Here is a 16,955-nt window from a genome sequence, read left to right on the forward strand (position 1 = left end):
TGGGGACCTCCTTTGTAAGGTAGTTTATTCATGAACACTTATTGTAGCACTAAAATTAAAAGTGTCATAAAAACAAAAACAGAATTTATTCGAATACAAATACAGACACAAATAATTTTGCTGCCTCAACAAATACAGATACACATACAAATACTGGGATCTCTGCACATCCCTAATAGAAAGTGAGGATTTTAAAAACAAAGCCGACTCTACAAAACCTCAGCAACCTCTGGCAAATATCAACATTCTTGTCTTGTGACAGGGTTAGGCAGGTGGGGGAAGTGGCAAAAAAAGGAAAAGAGGAAGATTTCCAATGTTAAAGTTAGATTACTAAAGATTGTGGCAATGAAGCATGTGTGCAGTCCCAGTTACAATATTTGAATTACAGCCTAAAATCTAGGTGGAACTACTTTTCGGAGACTGAAAACGTGATCGCTAGTCTTTGGAGCCGTTTCTAAACAAACTAACGTGACCAAACTCTTTGTGATGAAGGAACATGTCACCCAGTGCAGCGGTGTGACTCACTGACATGTTTTTCATAGTTTTAAGACAACAAAGGAGGTGTAGAATGAAAAGAGGAATAGAATATATCAAGCTTTGGACATACAGTACTTGCAAATAGGTCAATTCATTGTTGGTTTGGCTCTACACATGAGATTTGTTGACAAAAAAAAAAAAAATAGAGAGAATCGCCAGCTGTATCCTTTAAGCAACCCACATGGATATTATGACTTAAGAGTACAGTTATACATGTGCACTAATTGAACATCTTTCCTTTAATATAAAGGGATTCAAAAGACAGAAAATAAAGCAGTAAAAATCACAGTTTACAAAACACTACAGTAGTTGAGTGTTTGGGGCAGTCCATAGTTCCTTCCTCAACATCACCAATGGAATCAAATGCAAGTCATGTAGTATAATATATACTCTACTATTTGACTGATTTCAAATATAAATGTGTCCGATAGCTGATTGCAGTGACGAACAAGAGAGTGATGGCAGAAAAAAACAAAGATTAACCAAAGTCTGCACAGATTCATCAGCTCTACTGTTGCGTGAAGGTGTGGTTTATGACAGGGAACTATTTAAGGCTGTTGGCAACTTCCTACAAGAAAGCGAAACCGGTAGATCAGAGTGCTGTGCTACAGAGAGAGGTCAGTCGACAGCGTTTACACAGTCAAGGTTAAATCATATTTTAGGTTCAGATTTAGCACAGTTTAGTTTAAAAAAAAATATATGTATATATATATATCTTGATCATTTTGGGTTTGGGAGATTCAAATTTAAAGTGGGAGAGTGCAGAGAGAGGATCAGGCTCAGGTAAAGTAAAATCCAGGTGGGTTAAGGTCGAGCATTTGTTCTGTTACAGGAAACAACTTTACCTGTCTGCCTCATAAATCAAATTTCCTGACATGAGGTTTGACCTTTGAGCTGTTGGCTCTGTAGGCACTTTTTTCATGCTCTTTGCATTTTTTCAGACACCCCCTCACATGTTGTTGTCTGATAGAAGAGAGGGATGACTGAGCACATGCTGAAAATATTGATTGTTGGTGATGGAAATGTTGGGAAATCTTCCTTCGTGCATCGTTACGTCAACGGACAGTTCAACAACACGTACAAGATGACAGTGGGAGGTACGGCTGCTGTAGTTTATCAGTGTTGAGTAGAAGAATGTGACTGTATCGATCTTAATCTTGCTCTGTGCGCATGTGTGTGTGTGTGTGTGTGTGTGTACTGTTGGTTGCACACCTGTTTGGTGTGCAACCAACAGGGGAAGTTCCGAAACATTACCCCTGCTGTTAAAATATTTGGTCCAATAGGTCAGGCATGACTGTGTTTCATAATTCTCAAAAAACTTTTTTAACTATTTCATGTGAAACAACTGATAACACGCAAGACAAGACAAGGCATCTTTATTTGTGTAGCACGTCTCAAGCTTACTGTACAAGACAAGGTTTGCATTATTCTATATTTTGTTACCCCATGAAAAAACCAAAACCACCAATGTATCAGTTCCTTCTCTCAGTACTGTCTGACTTCTTTCTGTGGCACTCAGCCCCAAGTCCACCAGCTCCTACTTGTGAATCTTTTGTAGAACTGGGAGTCACAAATATATAATTTCATTTTTAGCCATGCTAGCCAGGTAGCACTACCCATGACAGTTGGTTGGTCATCTTCAGTTTAAAATTGTCCAAACTTTGTTTTGTGACCAAATACCTGCAAAAATCATGATACTACCATCAGCCTCAGCTGTACTTTGTGTTTAGTGCTAATTAGCAAATCTTAGCATGCTAACACGCTACATTAAAAAGGTTAACATGTTAAACATTATAGCTGTTAAACATCAACATGTTAACATTGTCATTGTGAGCATGTTAGCATACCAATGTTAGCTCAAAGCACTACTGTGCCCAGGTAAAGCCTTAAAGAGAAGCTTGCATGGCTGTAGATTCTTGTAGGCATTGAGACCAAAATCAGTCCTGAGTTCAAACAATGCAGGTGGCTGCAAAATCACTGCACCATGATTTGTAATACTCAGAGACAGGACTTCACAACTATGGAAACTTATCACGACGGCTAATCTTTCATCTCGGTGTCAAATTGCGTCAAAAGTTGAGCCTGATTCAACTTTCTTGCCGGAGTTATCTGATTTGGCATCAGTGCTGCACTGCAAGACTGACCTCAGTCCAATAATTTTTTTTACACAGAGCTAAAGTCAGTCTAAACATGGTATTAGTATGTTAGAAAAGGATCAGCAATTTCCTAAAACAGCTGGACACTGTGGTTTTTAGAAAATGTTAAACAGGTGTAAATGGTATTTTCAGCCATGAATTACTGCAATACACATTTAGTGCTCTAGTAAATATTTACCATGGCAGTAAGCTACATAGCCCATGTTCAAAACATACCAGTGATCCTATTACTTTTTGATAAATATATCTACAGTACCCAGTTTCACTAAGAGCGTCTGTAAAGGAAAGGAAGTCTGGAATTTTGTGGTTGTGTTTGAGGAAATTGTCATTTCTCTTTTTTCATAGTCTGGACATTTTGTGTATAAATAGATTTATTACTTTTGTTTTTGTTTTTTTTTACAGATTAGTGACCACTTCTGCTTATATTCTCTCACTTCTTTCACTTCACTTCTGTTTCTTTATTTTTTCAGTGGATTTTTCGGTGAAGCTGCTGCACTGGTCAGACAAAGAAAAAGTCAGACTGCAACTGTGGGATATAGCAGGTACAAAATAATTTACGATGGATGGATGGATGGATGGATGAAACAGTGACCTTTATTTGTGTCCTCCCTCCAGGCCAGGAGCGTTTCATATCCATGACCAGGATCTATTATAAAGGTGCTTTGGGCTGTGTGGTGATGTTTGACGTCACCAACTCATCCAGCTTCCTCAGATGTCGCCACTGGAAACAGGACCTGGACAGCAAGGCCATGCTGCCCAACGGAGGCTCCATCCCCTGCATCCTGCTGGCCAACAAGGTGATTCAGTGCATTGAACTGATGAATGAAATGATCATGAAACTCTTCTGACTCTGTATTAATAAATGATCAAGGTGCTGTTAGTTCATGTGATGATTGTTTGGTGGACTAACAGCAACAGACATACAGCTTTTCAGCATTATGAGAAACTTTCAAAATAAGTGAGGTTAAAGTATTTTTCTTGTCATTCTGTGTTTACATGTAATATTTTTAAATTAAACTCTTTTGATGCCCATACATTTTCTAAAATTAAACATAATTTTCTACAGAAACATCAATTAGGGCAAAAGACAGAAAATAAAAGACAGTATAACTCTTTATTGACAAGCTCATAAAGAAACAGATAAATAAAGCAACAAATTAAACACAGATTATCATGGAAAAACACAAATTTCTCACTCAAATTAATGCAAAATCAGACAAAATCAATCACAGTTGTGGCATTCACTCTATAAGATAAGATAGAATTTAGTGTCCCAGTGGGAAATTTGTCTTGGACATCACAGTGTCTGCAGTATAAAATCACAGCAAGACAACAATAAACAACAACAAATACATTCATCCATCTATTGCACATACCCAATTGATGGGTGAATTGCACAGTTGATGTGTACAATATCAGTTGTCAAGCCTACTATTAACACTGATCAAACTGCCTTAAATCCATCGTATCAGAGATTGATGACCCTGAGTGAAACAGATCTGATTAACCAGTACCAGCCTAATATATCACTCCAACCTCAGCAAGTCATAGATTCAGAGCCACTAACCATACAACAACAAAACGTCTCTCTGCAGTGTGACCTGTCTCAGCGGGTCGTGTCAGCAGACAGCATCGACAGGTTCAGCAAGGCCAACGGCTTCTTCACATGGATTGAGACATCCGTCAAAGAGAACAAGAACATTGGAGAGGCTATAAGGTAACAGGACAAATGCAGAGTTCAGGTGATGCAGTAAAAATTACGGCAGACAGCAACTGCCTATATGGCATAAGGCCATAGTGGTAGATAGTATTGCGAGTGGAACAGCTCATCCTCATCCTTTTCTCCAGAAAAGGTGGCCAGACATCCTCACTGGATGCCCCAAACATGTCCGAATTCAATATCAAGGTTCTCCAAAGGTTTGGAACTCCTCAACCTAGCACATAGTGTGAGACCATCCACAGATGATGAGCCTAAATTTAGTTGTTTGTTGCGTGATGCTGGGTTTGTGGCTGTAACATATTCAGGGCTGGATTAACACATCAGAGGGCCTATTTCCCTTACTATTTGATTACATGCAAATTTATTTTCAGCATCTATATTCGATATTTTCAATCAATAACAATGTGTACCGATTAACCTGCAGAGAATTATCAGCAACTCTGCAGCTCATCAAGGCTTTACAGAGCTATATAGCAAGTTTCAGCTCATTGTTTAGCTGTCCAGCTGCAACTTTACTGTTTTGGTTCACTCTCAGCGCTCCCAAAGCATTTTTTTCAGCCATAGCAGGCAGCTGATTTCAGAGAAAAAGCTTTAAAACCAACTATACACTACCTGCTCAGCACCAAACAGCAAACAGACACAGTTAGCTGTAGACTAGCTGGTGAACATAGTGGAGCATTTAGCAGCTAAAGAGTCAGATATTTCCCTCAGAAGTTAATAAGACCAGGTGGTCACCAGAACAGAAATGGATGTGGCAATTTGCAACTGTTCAACATATCAACTTAAAAGATGGTCAATATTGTATTCATAATTTGTTTCTGCTGCCCCCAAGTGGTCAAAAATTCTGTTATTGCAGGTTTAAGAGTATATAACATGTAAGCATAGTATCAACTGATGTTAGAAGGTATAAGAACTAGCAATCTGAAACAGGTCCTTCCTAGAAGACTTCCCAAAAAACATGCAGGAGCCACCTTAAGGCACTTACTGTACCATCTCAGTTTCTAGGGTGCTTTTGTGGTGCATATTATCGAACTGAGGGTCTGGAGCTGTGGGGTTTTTGCCTGCTCTGCCCGGTTGATTATTCAGCCATGGTCACTATACTCAAAGTTCTTGACAAGTGATTTACTCCTCAGGTATCCAGGGGAGTTGGGTCAACTGCAGCTGAACTCCAGTTGTGTTACATATAGAATGGCTGCCAGATTTGGCTAAAATTTGGGGATTCAAACTTGAACTTATCTAGAAGGGTATAAAAAGGAAAGTGAAATTGAGTGTTATAGTCATTTGCAGACAGAAATGTTCTTCATCTACAACAGGTGTACTGCTCTTTTTAACATGTGATTGCTGAGATTTTTGATACAGGCGTCTACAAAGGTCCTGCTGACAGACTTTTATGCTTTTAGCTTTTATATTTGTCAAATTTCCCCTTTTTCAGGAAAATTGTCCCACTGCTGTTTCTTAAAAGCATCGGTTGAAGTCTTGACAGATCACAGATGGGTGTACAGTAAGGATATGAGGGTGGCAGTGAAACAAACTATACAGAGTATAATCAGAGGTTTCTTTTGAAGAACTCGCATTTGTGACACATAATAAAAATATGACCAAAATAACACAGCAAATGTATGGTGAAGGTTGGCTAAAGCATCAAAACAGACAGGAAGTTACAATTTTCAATAAGCAGACTGGCAGCATGGAAACAACAAGACACAGGCAGCTGTAGAGATTAACCACATGTTCAACACAACAGAGCAAAGTGTTTTTTTTTCCAAATTTGTCAAAAAAAAATCCTGTTTTAACGGGATTTGCTGCTTCATTCTGTAAAAAAATTTAACTTTAATTTGTCCGTCATTTACTGCAAATGATCTCAGAGTACAACCTGATATGTACATAAGAAGAGACTCTTGTTTGCAGGATTAATGGTGAAGAATTTTACAAAGTATAATTATTTGAAGCTTTGTGCTAAATTAGAATCTATGTACTTTATGTCTTTTTCTTTTTCTCTTTCCAACCAAGGGGTATAAGGTATAAGGGGTAGGTGAATACGGGCTGCTCTTGTTTGTTGTGTTAATTCAGTCATATAAAAACCATGGACATGTGTTTTTGATGCACACAGAGTCTTTGTATGAGTGCATTCAGTTCCTTTTATGTTATGTGTCCTGTACCCTTACCAAGCTACATGGAGGAAAAAAACACAGTCTCCCTTCCTCAGAGAAATTAACAAGTGAAACAAGCTAAAGGTAGCTTAAAATGCTTTTGATTAAATTGTGGCCTTGCAAGTTTTTATGTGTACATCCTGTTTCAATGAGTAAATACTCTACAGTATTGTAAGAGTTTAGCTTGACTTGTTTTTGAAAGTTTTCAGCGACTGGATAAACTGATTCATAAATATGAAATCTACTTTGATGAATTATTGTAATAGAATTTACATTTCACTAATGTTGCTAAATCTGTTGTGTTTCAGGAGATTGGTGCAGGAGATTCTGTCAATTCAATCCGGTCTGGACCCACTTGATCCCCAACCTCAGGACAGAGTAAATCCTCCACTGGAGTCAGAGCTCAACAACAGCAGGGGAAGCTGCTGCTGAAACTAAGCCTCGACATCAAGCAAGAGACAAGCAAACACAGCCAGGACCTGCTCATTAGTTTTAATCTTCAGGTTGTTTTTGAGGTGCTTGTGAGCAAAGCACCTAACCCTCAGGTACTTAGGCTGTCTGTACTTTCCAGTAGAAGAGGAAAGAAGAAGAAGCACCAGGACACTCGTCCTAGATGTAAGGTTGATGTAATGAAGTGCACTGATAATCTTCCTTGGATAACAAAAAGTAAAATATAACAGTTTTCCAACAAGGTACCAATAGTTTTAAAGGGGACATAATTTGCTTTTTTGTGATTTTCTTTTATTTATATACTGTTATGTAGGTACAAAAGTTGAGGTGAACACATGTGGAAATGCTCCCTACAAGTCAAAAGCCAGGGCCTCAACCTGCTCTGAATGCTTCGTTTGCAACATGTTTTTTCTACCTTGTCCCTCCGCCTTAAAGAGTCAGGGGCTAAAACAGCCTGTTCCAGACAGAGGCTGAACTGAGGGGCTGTGTCAAGGGCCAGTATAAGATAAATAAGGAGTTTTTTGAACTGTAAATCAAGCAAAGATATTCCAGTAGCACCCCAGAATACAAATATCGACCTGGAAATACATAATAATAATAATGCATAATATATATACCCTTTAAACTAAATCTAAATTAACTCCAGTATAGCCACTCTGCCAGCAAACATTTCCAGGCTAGTTATGCTGGAAAGCACTTTATTGTTCATGTGTGGGTCTGCATGGATCTGAAAGGACACTATTACTCAAGTACTGAAGAATTACACTAAGTGTTCTATTCTAAATCATGTACAAATAGAAAATAATGTACCATATATAGGGTGGATGATCATCCTGGGAAGGCAGCACCAGACCACCAGAGATTTACCGGCACAAAGCTGAAATCAGTCTTTCTCAATATTTTCCTGACTAAGTGAATCAGAATCAATCTAAATTGACTGGCGCATGCCTGCTATCGGTAATTAGCATACTACCACGCCCCCATTTCTCTACATAAGGAAAGCTTTGTTGGAGCGGTGCAGCAGTGGAGAGAAGGCTGTGATGGTAAAAATATAGAAAACTTTACTGCTAGTGAAATGCAAACAATAGTTTCAGAAGTAGAAGAAAAGAAAAGGCAGATTTGGCTCATAAACATGTCATTGTACAACCATTTAGAGCCTGATTGTGAATCCTGTATACAGCCTGCACACATGTTGCACCTCTATCATACAGTATGTCCATAAGGAAATGAAAAGTTGGTAAATGTGTAGATCTGTGGAATTGACCTAAATAAATCTCTACCGCTGCACCGAGTGCACATCGTGTTTCATCTCCCTGTGCCAACGCTGAACTGTCAGGCGCATATATCACAGCCTAATCTGATGGGGAAACTAATCACTGTCACATTCAAATATGGAGATTCTGATATATCAGCTATTATCATCTAAAAGTGAGAACAGGACGATTTTAATATATTAATCATTTCATTACATTTATGATCATGATTTATGGATTACAATGTCTTGGCTATCACTTTTATATTTTGTAAATAAATTATGTATTTTTAGCAAATTCACACTTTTAAATGTATATTTAGGCCCAATCATTTTTAAATAATTATGGTTCTAATATACTGTTTACATTGAATGAATATTGACTAAATCATTTTTTAAGACCATGATGTTTATGATTTGTGCGTATGCATGGTCGTAGGTAGGCAGGTAGTTGTAAATGTATCTGCAGAATAAGAACAAAGTCAGGTAAGAACATATTGATGAATCCTGGATTTGTGCTTAAAATATCTATATCCATGGTTTAAGCACAGATTTGTGTGTACGCACTGTTTGTGAATGAGGCTCAATGTCTCTGTGAAAAATAGACACCAGCAACATTAAATCTTTGACAAATTGACATCGCACATTGTATTTGTTATGATCTGGGTGATAGAGAGGCGGACAAAGAGGAGAGAGAGGAAGCATGAATTTAAACAGAAGGAGATGATGGAAAGTGTGTGTGTCTGTTATTAAAGGGAAGGCCTCTTGATGTGAGAACGAGGTGTGGAGCGTGCTCAGTACAGTCGCCGAGTCGCCTCCTCCAACAGACTGAGTCAGTCAGACACATGGTGTCCCCGTGCTAACAATGAGGGGTGTGTGTATGTGTGTGTGTGCGTAAATGCTGTGTGTGCCAGTACAGCAAATAGTGTGTGGGAGCTGCTTTGTGTTTGTGTGTGTGTGTGTCAAGCAGAGGCACATGGATGTGCAGGTGCCTTTGAGACGTCAAAAGATGTGAGATTCTGCTTTGGATTTGTCAACATGTCCTTTTCTGAGTGGTTTTTTTGTGTGATTATATGTTTATCTCATCAATAAAACTCCATCTGACTATTATTGTCAATACTATACCCATTAGCTATTAATCATTAGAATACAAAGAAATAGATGCAATGTGGGAAAAGCTGCAGTATTTTTCTCCACTGTATATGCCAGTTATAAAGTCTCTTTTTTAATAATGTCCTCAATGTACCTCATATAGAAACACTGGAGTCTCCATAATAATCTGATGATACTATTAGTTTATGTCATGGCTGTCAGTCAGCTGTCAGTCAGAACATTGTTGTTATAACAAAACATGACACCATAGCTCCTGAATTTATAAAAAGCAGACCTGTCCCAGACGACCTGAGAGGTCTGGATGGTTCATAATGTAGTAGCAGATCAGAAATGTATTTCAGCCCTAAATCAATTCTTTAAGAGACAGGAAGCCAGTGTAAAGATCTGAGGACTGGATGTTATAAAAAATTATGATTACACTGTGTATGTGGGTTACTATTTTATCTACATCATGATAAATTGTTCCTGTCTTGTACTGCAACTCTGCAACATCAGCAGACTCATCAGCTAAGGTTAAAGGAAGTTCAGCATTGTATTTGTAAAGAGGAAGATGTAGAATATAAAATTTGCGGGCGACAGGGTGAGACAGGTCATCTGGGGGTCAGTTGGGAAAGATGGCTCCTGGACAGGAGAAGTGAAAACAGACATGACGTTATCTATAAGTCTGTATTTTGATAGATTAAGAAAAGAACTGTAACGCCCAGTTAAGGTGTATAAAACCCTGTTATAAGCCTTCCACCGGGAGCCTTTTTCTTTGTAACCTAATACTGTGTGTTGCATTGCGAAACGCTCCTTCTTGTACAAGAAAATAACATTCTGTTAAATTTGATACTTCGGCTCCGGTCTCTATTGTTTAATGGTCATTAAGAAGAATTTTTTTTTAACACTGGAGTGATACGATCCACTTTCTTGGTCTTAGTGAGGACTCGAGGAGCAGCGCTCGGAATCAGCTGCTGCTGTCTGATCGATTTCTGATCGACCTGTGAAGAAACCATTAAAGTATAAAGGTCATAAAAATGTTGAAATATAGCAATCGCCTACTATATCTACAAAAATATTAGTTCCAGTGATTTAAAAGTATCCAGCGGCTGCTGTTCACAGTTTATCGCAGAATAAAAACAAGAATATCAGCAGAAAAATGCAAGCAGAGCAAAAGCTTCTGCACAGTAAGAAAGCAGGAAGCAGGAAGTAGGTGAGATACACAAACCAGGGTATAAAATCAGAAGATGTGAAAAGATAATTGTGGATGTCATTTGCAGCCAATGTGTATGTCAGTGTGTATTTTGTTAAATTCGTGTGGTGTGTGTGTGTGTGTGTGTGTGTGTGTGTGTGTGTGTGTGTGTGTTCGCACTTCCGCGTGGGTTCTTCTATCTCCGTATGTGTCGGCTTCTATTCTTATCAGTGAGTTGGAGGAAGGCTCTCAGCTGTGACTCAGTCATCCACACACACACACTACAATCCTGGAAAACCCTCAACAAAATTGGCCGGACGTCGGACAGATGGACTTTTTGTGAATGTGGCCGTTGTCAGGAAATGTAATAGTCACGACACATTAAGTATGTCATCGTGCATCTCTCATCGTGTCCTTTTTCAGTATCATTTTGTTGCTCGCAGTGTGCCAGCAGATACGAGAGCACTTCAGCAGCGGTTATTAGCTAATAGACACATTTGTTGTTGCAGAGAAAGAACGTTCAGGGACTTTGGTCTCTGCTCGCTGTGTGCTGGTCTTGAATAAGAAGGCACTCAAATTGCTATTTCTGTGCTTCCTTCCAAAATGAGATGGTGTACAAAGGAATTCACTATTGCATTATGGACAGTTTGAAATGGCAAAATGGATTTCGAGACAGAGAACCCCAAAGAATACACAATCCTCCAAATTTAGACAAAAGAATGCTACAATGGAGACTTTGTCCGTTGTACCTCACTTAAGATTTTAAAGGGGGCATGACATGCTTTTTGTGATTTTCTGTTGTTTATAGACTGTTATAATCTTTATATTTAACATAGTCCAAAACTTGAGGTAAACGTATGCATCCTTCAAATCAACCATGGATGTATTGTAGGAACTGGATACCAGACTCAAAGATTCACTCTGTCATGCGGCCCACTGACTGTGCACAATAGCATTTCTCCCTTTGGCCTCACCATTGATTTTACAATGGGATGACATCACAAACTTTTAAATCCCTTTTCTTGGCTCGGGGAAAGTTTTATCATTATGAAGCCTTCATGGACTCTAAATTCATGATACGAGTGATAATTGACCTTCTTTGCAGTTCAAGGTGTAAGGTAATCAGTTTTACAGGCATCTCTTTTATAATGGCGGTCTATGGAGGAAGTGCTTTTTGGCTATAGGGGGATTTTTTTTGCTGCAAGTGCACAGTGGGTTAAATCTGCACATCTGGCGCCCTCTAGCGGTGAATGGAAAACAATATGAGAATGCATTAAGCGTATAATGGCTAACAGTAACGGCAAAAATATTAGCAAATCTCAAAATACAGCCAAAATAAAGTAGGCTGTTGCTGTTTATTTATGCAGTTGTCCATAAACATTTAAAAATTCAGAGCCGCTTTGTCACAGCCCACACAAAAAGGGAGGCCACAAAAGATTTAAAGTCATTTAAGCATTACATTTGTAACTATAAATATGACATAACCTACATTACAAAAATACCTCATTTTTATCATGCATCATGTGATATATCTTATTAATATAACACAACCATGGCCTAGTAGGCTGCTGCCAGGGTCACTCATTGTTACTCATTACATTATGGTAAGCGAGTGAATAGATAAATAAACAAAGTCAAATTCAACGTGCAAACGCGTCGCCATTAGCGCCAAAACACGAGCGGCCAGTTGACAAAGATAAAGGCCATGACATCATCTTACAACTAGAACAAGAACGAGACACTAATGGCTTTAATGTGAAACTTCCCTGATTGAATAATGGTTAAAAATGTGTTGTCTGATGCGTATGGAATAATCTAAAGTTACCAAAATAAACACTGTGTTCTTTTCAGCTATTTTGTCAGCAAGAAATAAGCACAAACAGAGAAGAAAAACAACATAGCTCGGAGGTTTGTATCACTCCACTATATTTCAACTCTATTCAGAGCCTCATTTTCATTCTTGGTCAACAAGAACAGATGATGATACAATACAGTCTGGCAGAAGAGCATCTCTATTCCCAGCCGAAGCGTGGGAGGCCTCCCACCAAACTGTTCCGCCTGCGTCGTGATCGCTGACATCCTCTAGTTCACCGGAACATGTTGTTCTCCCAAAACACTCTCTCTCCTAACTTCAGCAAGTTTTTGTTTAATTATTTTTTCTTTACAGAGCATTGCTTAACATTCAAGTTTGCTCTATTACACTGAGCATTATTTAGACCTTACATTATTATCATTATTGTATGGACAATATATATGTATGTATGTATTAATATCATCTGTTTTTCCCATACAGATAAACTGAGTGAAAATAAACTGATTCTAATTCTTGGGTGAAAAAAGGACAAACACAATAATTGGTCTGGATTAGGCTTGTCTTCAAGTGGCGTAAACAAAATAAACACTGAATTGATCAGTTGTAAAGGTCCAAGTAGTAATAAGTGTAAACAAAAGTCAATAAAGTGATCAAGAAGACAATTTCTGAATCTCAAGTTATTCCTTTTGTGTGATGCTGTACGTCGTACGTTGTGGACGAGGGTATGAACACCTTTAACACCCCTGTCCCCCCTTTTTAGGATGATCTAAGAGAAGTTGACTGAATTTGGACGTTAGGTTTTAATGGTTTTATATACAGTATTGTTGGACTGCTTTATCATTTCTCAGTTTATTTGTCCCCACTTGGTTGCACAGCAGCATCAGCACATACATATTAACATATTAACAACATATTAATATAAAAAAAACGTCAAATAAATACAAAAGAAAGCACAGAAAGCAAATTAAAGGTGTCTAGGATTTGGGTCCTGTGTGGGTTTTTGTGCTCAAGTCAACATTTTCAAGTAAAGTTTAGAGATTAATAAAAACAATGATATCAGTGTCCCATTGCACATGTTTTAGTTGTATACTCAGCCGTGTGCTGTGTGCCCGGATTATGTCCAACAGAGACAGGCTGTTCTTTTTTGAAAATAATCCCCTGATACATACACTACATAGTCATATTCATATTACATGTCATAGTGCTAACAGTCCATGAAAGTTTCACATATATGGTTCTTGCTGAAATCAGGTGCAGAAGAGCTACAGAGGTCAAAGTCTTCATCTACAGGAACCAGACATAGAAATACAATGAAACAAGACAACTTGCACTATTCCTCCTTCCAGGTACAAACAGTTCTAACCAAAGGGGGCTGGCAAAGGGAACTGAAGTATTCTGGGAAATGTAGTAAGTCAGTAGCTGAAGTGGTTTAGATGAGGTAGGTTTCAAATGATGTAAGATAACAAAGGAGTTATTAATGCTTCACCTATACTTGAGTGTTTAAGTCTATTTAGCATTTTATAAGCAGTATACAAACAGTTAATAAATGGTTTATAACACATTAAAATGTAGTTATAAGCAGATACAAAGACATCTTTAAATGTTTATTAGTGTACAGTATCTGTCAACAATTATAACTTCTCCTATATTTTATATTATTACAACTATGTTTTACTATAGATAATATTCATTATCTGTTTATATACCAGCATCCAGTTCTGGGTGCCCACAGGAGGAGTTGTAGTTGTTGACAAATACATTAATATATTCTGCTTACTACATTATAGTGTGTTATAAACCATTTATTAACTGTTTATATATTATACTGCTTATAAATGCTAAATAGGGGGATTTAAATTAACATCTTACAAAGGTTTCTTTTAAGAATTCATACTGTAATTTTGACTAATTTAACTTTTACTTAAACAAAAAAACAAAACTTATTGTACTCAAGTCTAAAACTTTTCTAATGGGTGATGTGTCTCTACTGCAGGTACAAGAAAAGGTTTCCCACTGATGTAACTGACAACACTTTATCATGAAATAACGTCTTGAATACTCATCACCATCGCACACTGACAAAAAGAATTTGCTGATTTTGCAGAAGTAACGTCAAAATTCCAAAAGGCCTTGAGACGAGACGTCAGCACTCCTGGCAGCGCCTTCAAAGAGTCGCTGAAGGAGGGATGGTGACTCTACCCTTAACCTTTCACACCCTTAGAGTAGCGCCAGCAAACACATAATTACATCACAGATGACATTAGACGTTTTTTTTTATGACCTAGTTAGATAATGATGAAGTTTCAGAAAACAGGAAGCATTATCTGGATCATCAGCAGGTGTGATCTGATGAAGGTCACATAACTAAAAGCAATGAAAGTGAAATAAGGCAGTGACGTAAATGTTTAGTTTGCACTGATGGGCTTTTGTTTTTTTACCTCTTTCCCTTCAATAATATTCCATTTGTATTATGTCTTTCAATTCCTCATGTAAGGTTCAAACTATTACGGTACAAAATTAGGTCAGAGTGTTAATTACAGTTACATGTTAGGGAAGAATGAAATTTCAATAAAGGAAAAGTCTGATGCTTATTATCTAGAGGGGCAGGACATTTTGTGAGCAGACTGAATGACAACATGATGCTGACGCTGCCATATAGCGATGGCAGATGTAGGGGGCTCCGTAGGGGGGATTTTTCATTTTGGGGTTCAACCAACAGATTCTCGACCATCTGGTGACAGAAATAAACAGAAAGACAGAAATAAACTCTCCACACAATATGCAGACTTGTTTTTTTTTTAAACATCATACCTGGGTTAAAATAACTTGGGTATGCTTTACTGCAATTAACAGAGACCTGGCCAGAAAGTGACAGATCTAAAGTCCTTTGATTGCTACGACCAGTTTAAATCTGCCAGAACTCTCTAAAAAACCATGAAACCTCCCCATAACACTCATACAACAGCCATGTGAGGTCTAAAAACAATTCCTGTGCAATAACCCTGCAATGTTATATTATCTTACAGCCATCAGTACATGCAAATCAAACCACATCTATAAATAGAGTAACTTATAATGCATACAATACTTATTCCAGTATTCTTTGAACTGTCACTTGTATTATAATCCTGTATTTACAATATACAGTCTGTCCTGTTTGTTATCCAGCTTTTGTCTGCACATAGCAGCTGCATGTGTATGTTTGCTTACCTTTGTTTGACCTCTTTGTTTCGCTGTATATGTCATGTGTATCTTGTAGATTTGTTCCTGCACTGTGTAAGTGTATTGAGAGTTACTGAAAGCTGGAGTCACATTCTTTGTATGTGTCAACATATTGCCCAGTAGAGTTGATTCTGATAGTGATTCAGGTCTTTGCACACCTATAAACATGCCAAGAATAAATGATGGTGGTGTTATCATCCCCTGTTACTTGGGTTTATGGAAATTACACCTATCTCACCATAGATGTGCCATGAATGTGCTGTGAATCCAACACTCAGATATTTCCGTTCTGTAAGTGTACAGCCATTGTTATGAGTGTTATTATTATTTTAGGATAATTGGATGGTTTAGTTGGGTGCAAATCTATTCTGTGTTCAGTGCTTCACCTGTATAGTGATGTGTTGTCTGATTCTTTAAAAAAAATGCAATTTATTAATGTACTGTATATAAGATGATTGTTGTTCATACGCCAAAGTGCAACATGTGGCATCAGTCTGCCACACATATGCCACTATAATGTAATTCATATGTTTGTCGTTCAAATAGGTTTTATTATGACAAGATGCAGATGCAATAACATCAGTCTATCTAAATTCCAACTGAAATTTGCTTGATTAGAATAAGCTTTATTAAGTACAGTATTGCCAAAGCAGGTTGTTCAAGTTTTACAATATACAACAAATGGTTTGCATATTACTAAAATAATACCACACTATACAACTACACTATACTACATACAACTTATTGCAACCAAATCATGAGAAATCATGAAAAAAGACTTGAAGCTGTAATTGCTGCCAAAGGTGCTTCAGTAGTGTACTAAATAAGCTCTGTGAATACTTGTACTAGGCTATGGGTAATAGATTTGGAAAAAATTGTTTTTTGCTTTGCCATTATGTGTTATCATGCATAGATTTCTGAAAAAGTCAATTAAATCCTTTTAAATCACATCTGTAACATAATAAAATGTGCAAAAAGTTAAGTTTAACAATGAAATATAACTGTAATAGTGAGAACCATACAAGAAAAAAGGAAATATTAAAAATAAAAGGCTATATATCTATGTAAGCAGATCTCTGTGCTAATTTCAATTTTAGTTAAAAGCATATTTGCAAAAAGAAAACAAAAGACATGTTTAGGGTGCTATAGTCACAACTGTGGTGATCTTTTGCAGTTTCAATTATTGACTTACTCATTAAAATAATTTGAATGTTGTGGTTTCTCTTTATACTCACAGCGTAAACAAAGGGAGCTGCCTTTTATTTTGAAAGATTTAAGATAAAATAGAACTACAAACTACTGTTTCTGTGTCTTTAACCCTTACATAATGTTCATATTATGACCATTCACGTTATCCACTCATAATTAGTC

The 16,955-nt window shown here is 37.5% G+C and overlaps 1 protein-coding gene across 1 annotated transcript; it reads left to right on the top strand.

The window, feature by feature from the left end:
- Positions 1-1,272: 1,272 nt before the first annotated feature.
- Positions 1,273-8,300, top strand: LOC122982651 (ras-related protein Rab-7L1-like). The gene is made up of 6 exons (XM_044352093.1): positions 1,273-1,336; positions 1,479-1,634; positions 3,164-3,235; positions 3,309-3,490; positions 4,289-4,410; positions 6,872-8,300. The coding sequence occupies exons 2-6, from the start codon at positions 1,517-1,519 to the stop codon at positions 6,993-6,995; spliced, it is 618 nt and encodes a 205-aa protein (XP_044208028.1). The 5' UTR covers positions 1,273-1,336; positions 1,479-1,516; the 3' UTR covers positions 6,996-8,300.
- Positions 8,301-16,955: the final 8,655 nt, after the last annotated feature.

This window comes from Thunnus albacares, chromosome 5 (genome assembly GCF_914725855.1).
Source record: "Thunnus albacares chromosome 5, fThuAlb1.1, whole genome shotgun sequence".
Classification (NCBI taxonomy): Eukaryota; Metazoa; Chordata; class Actinopteri; order Scombriformes; family Scombridae; genus Thunnus; species Thunnus albacares.

Bases quoted from the DNA above. Each gene is read 5' to 3' on its own strand.
- LOC122982651 (XM_044352093.1), top strand. From the start codon at position 1,517: ATGACTGAGCACATGCTGAAAATATTGATTGTTGGTGATGGAAATGTT. The intron at 1,635-3,163 runs GTACGGCTGCTG...TTATTTTTTCAG, and splicing joins GTACAAGATGACAGTGGGAG to TGGATTTTTCGGTGAAGCTG. The intron at 3,491-4,288 runs GTGATTCAGTGC...GTCTCTCTGCAG, and splicing joins GCATCCTGCTGGCCAACAAG to TGTGACCTGTCTCAGCGGGT.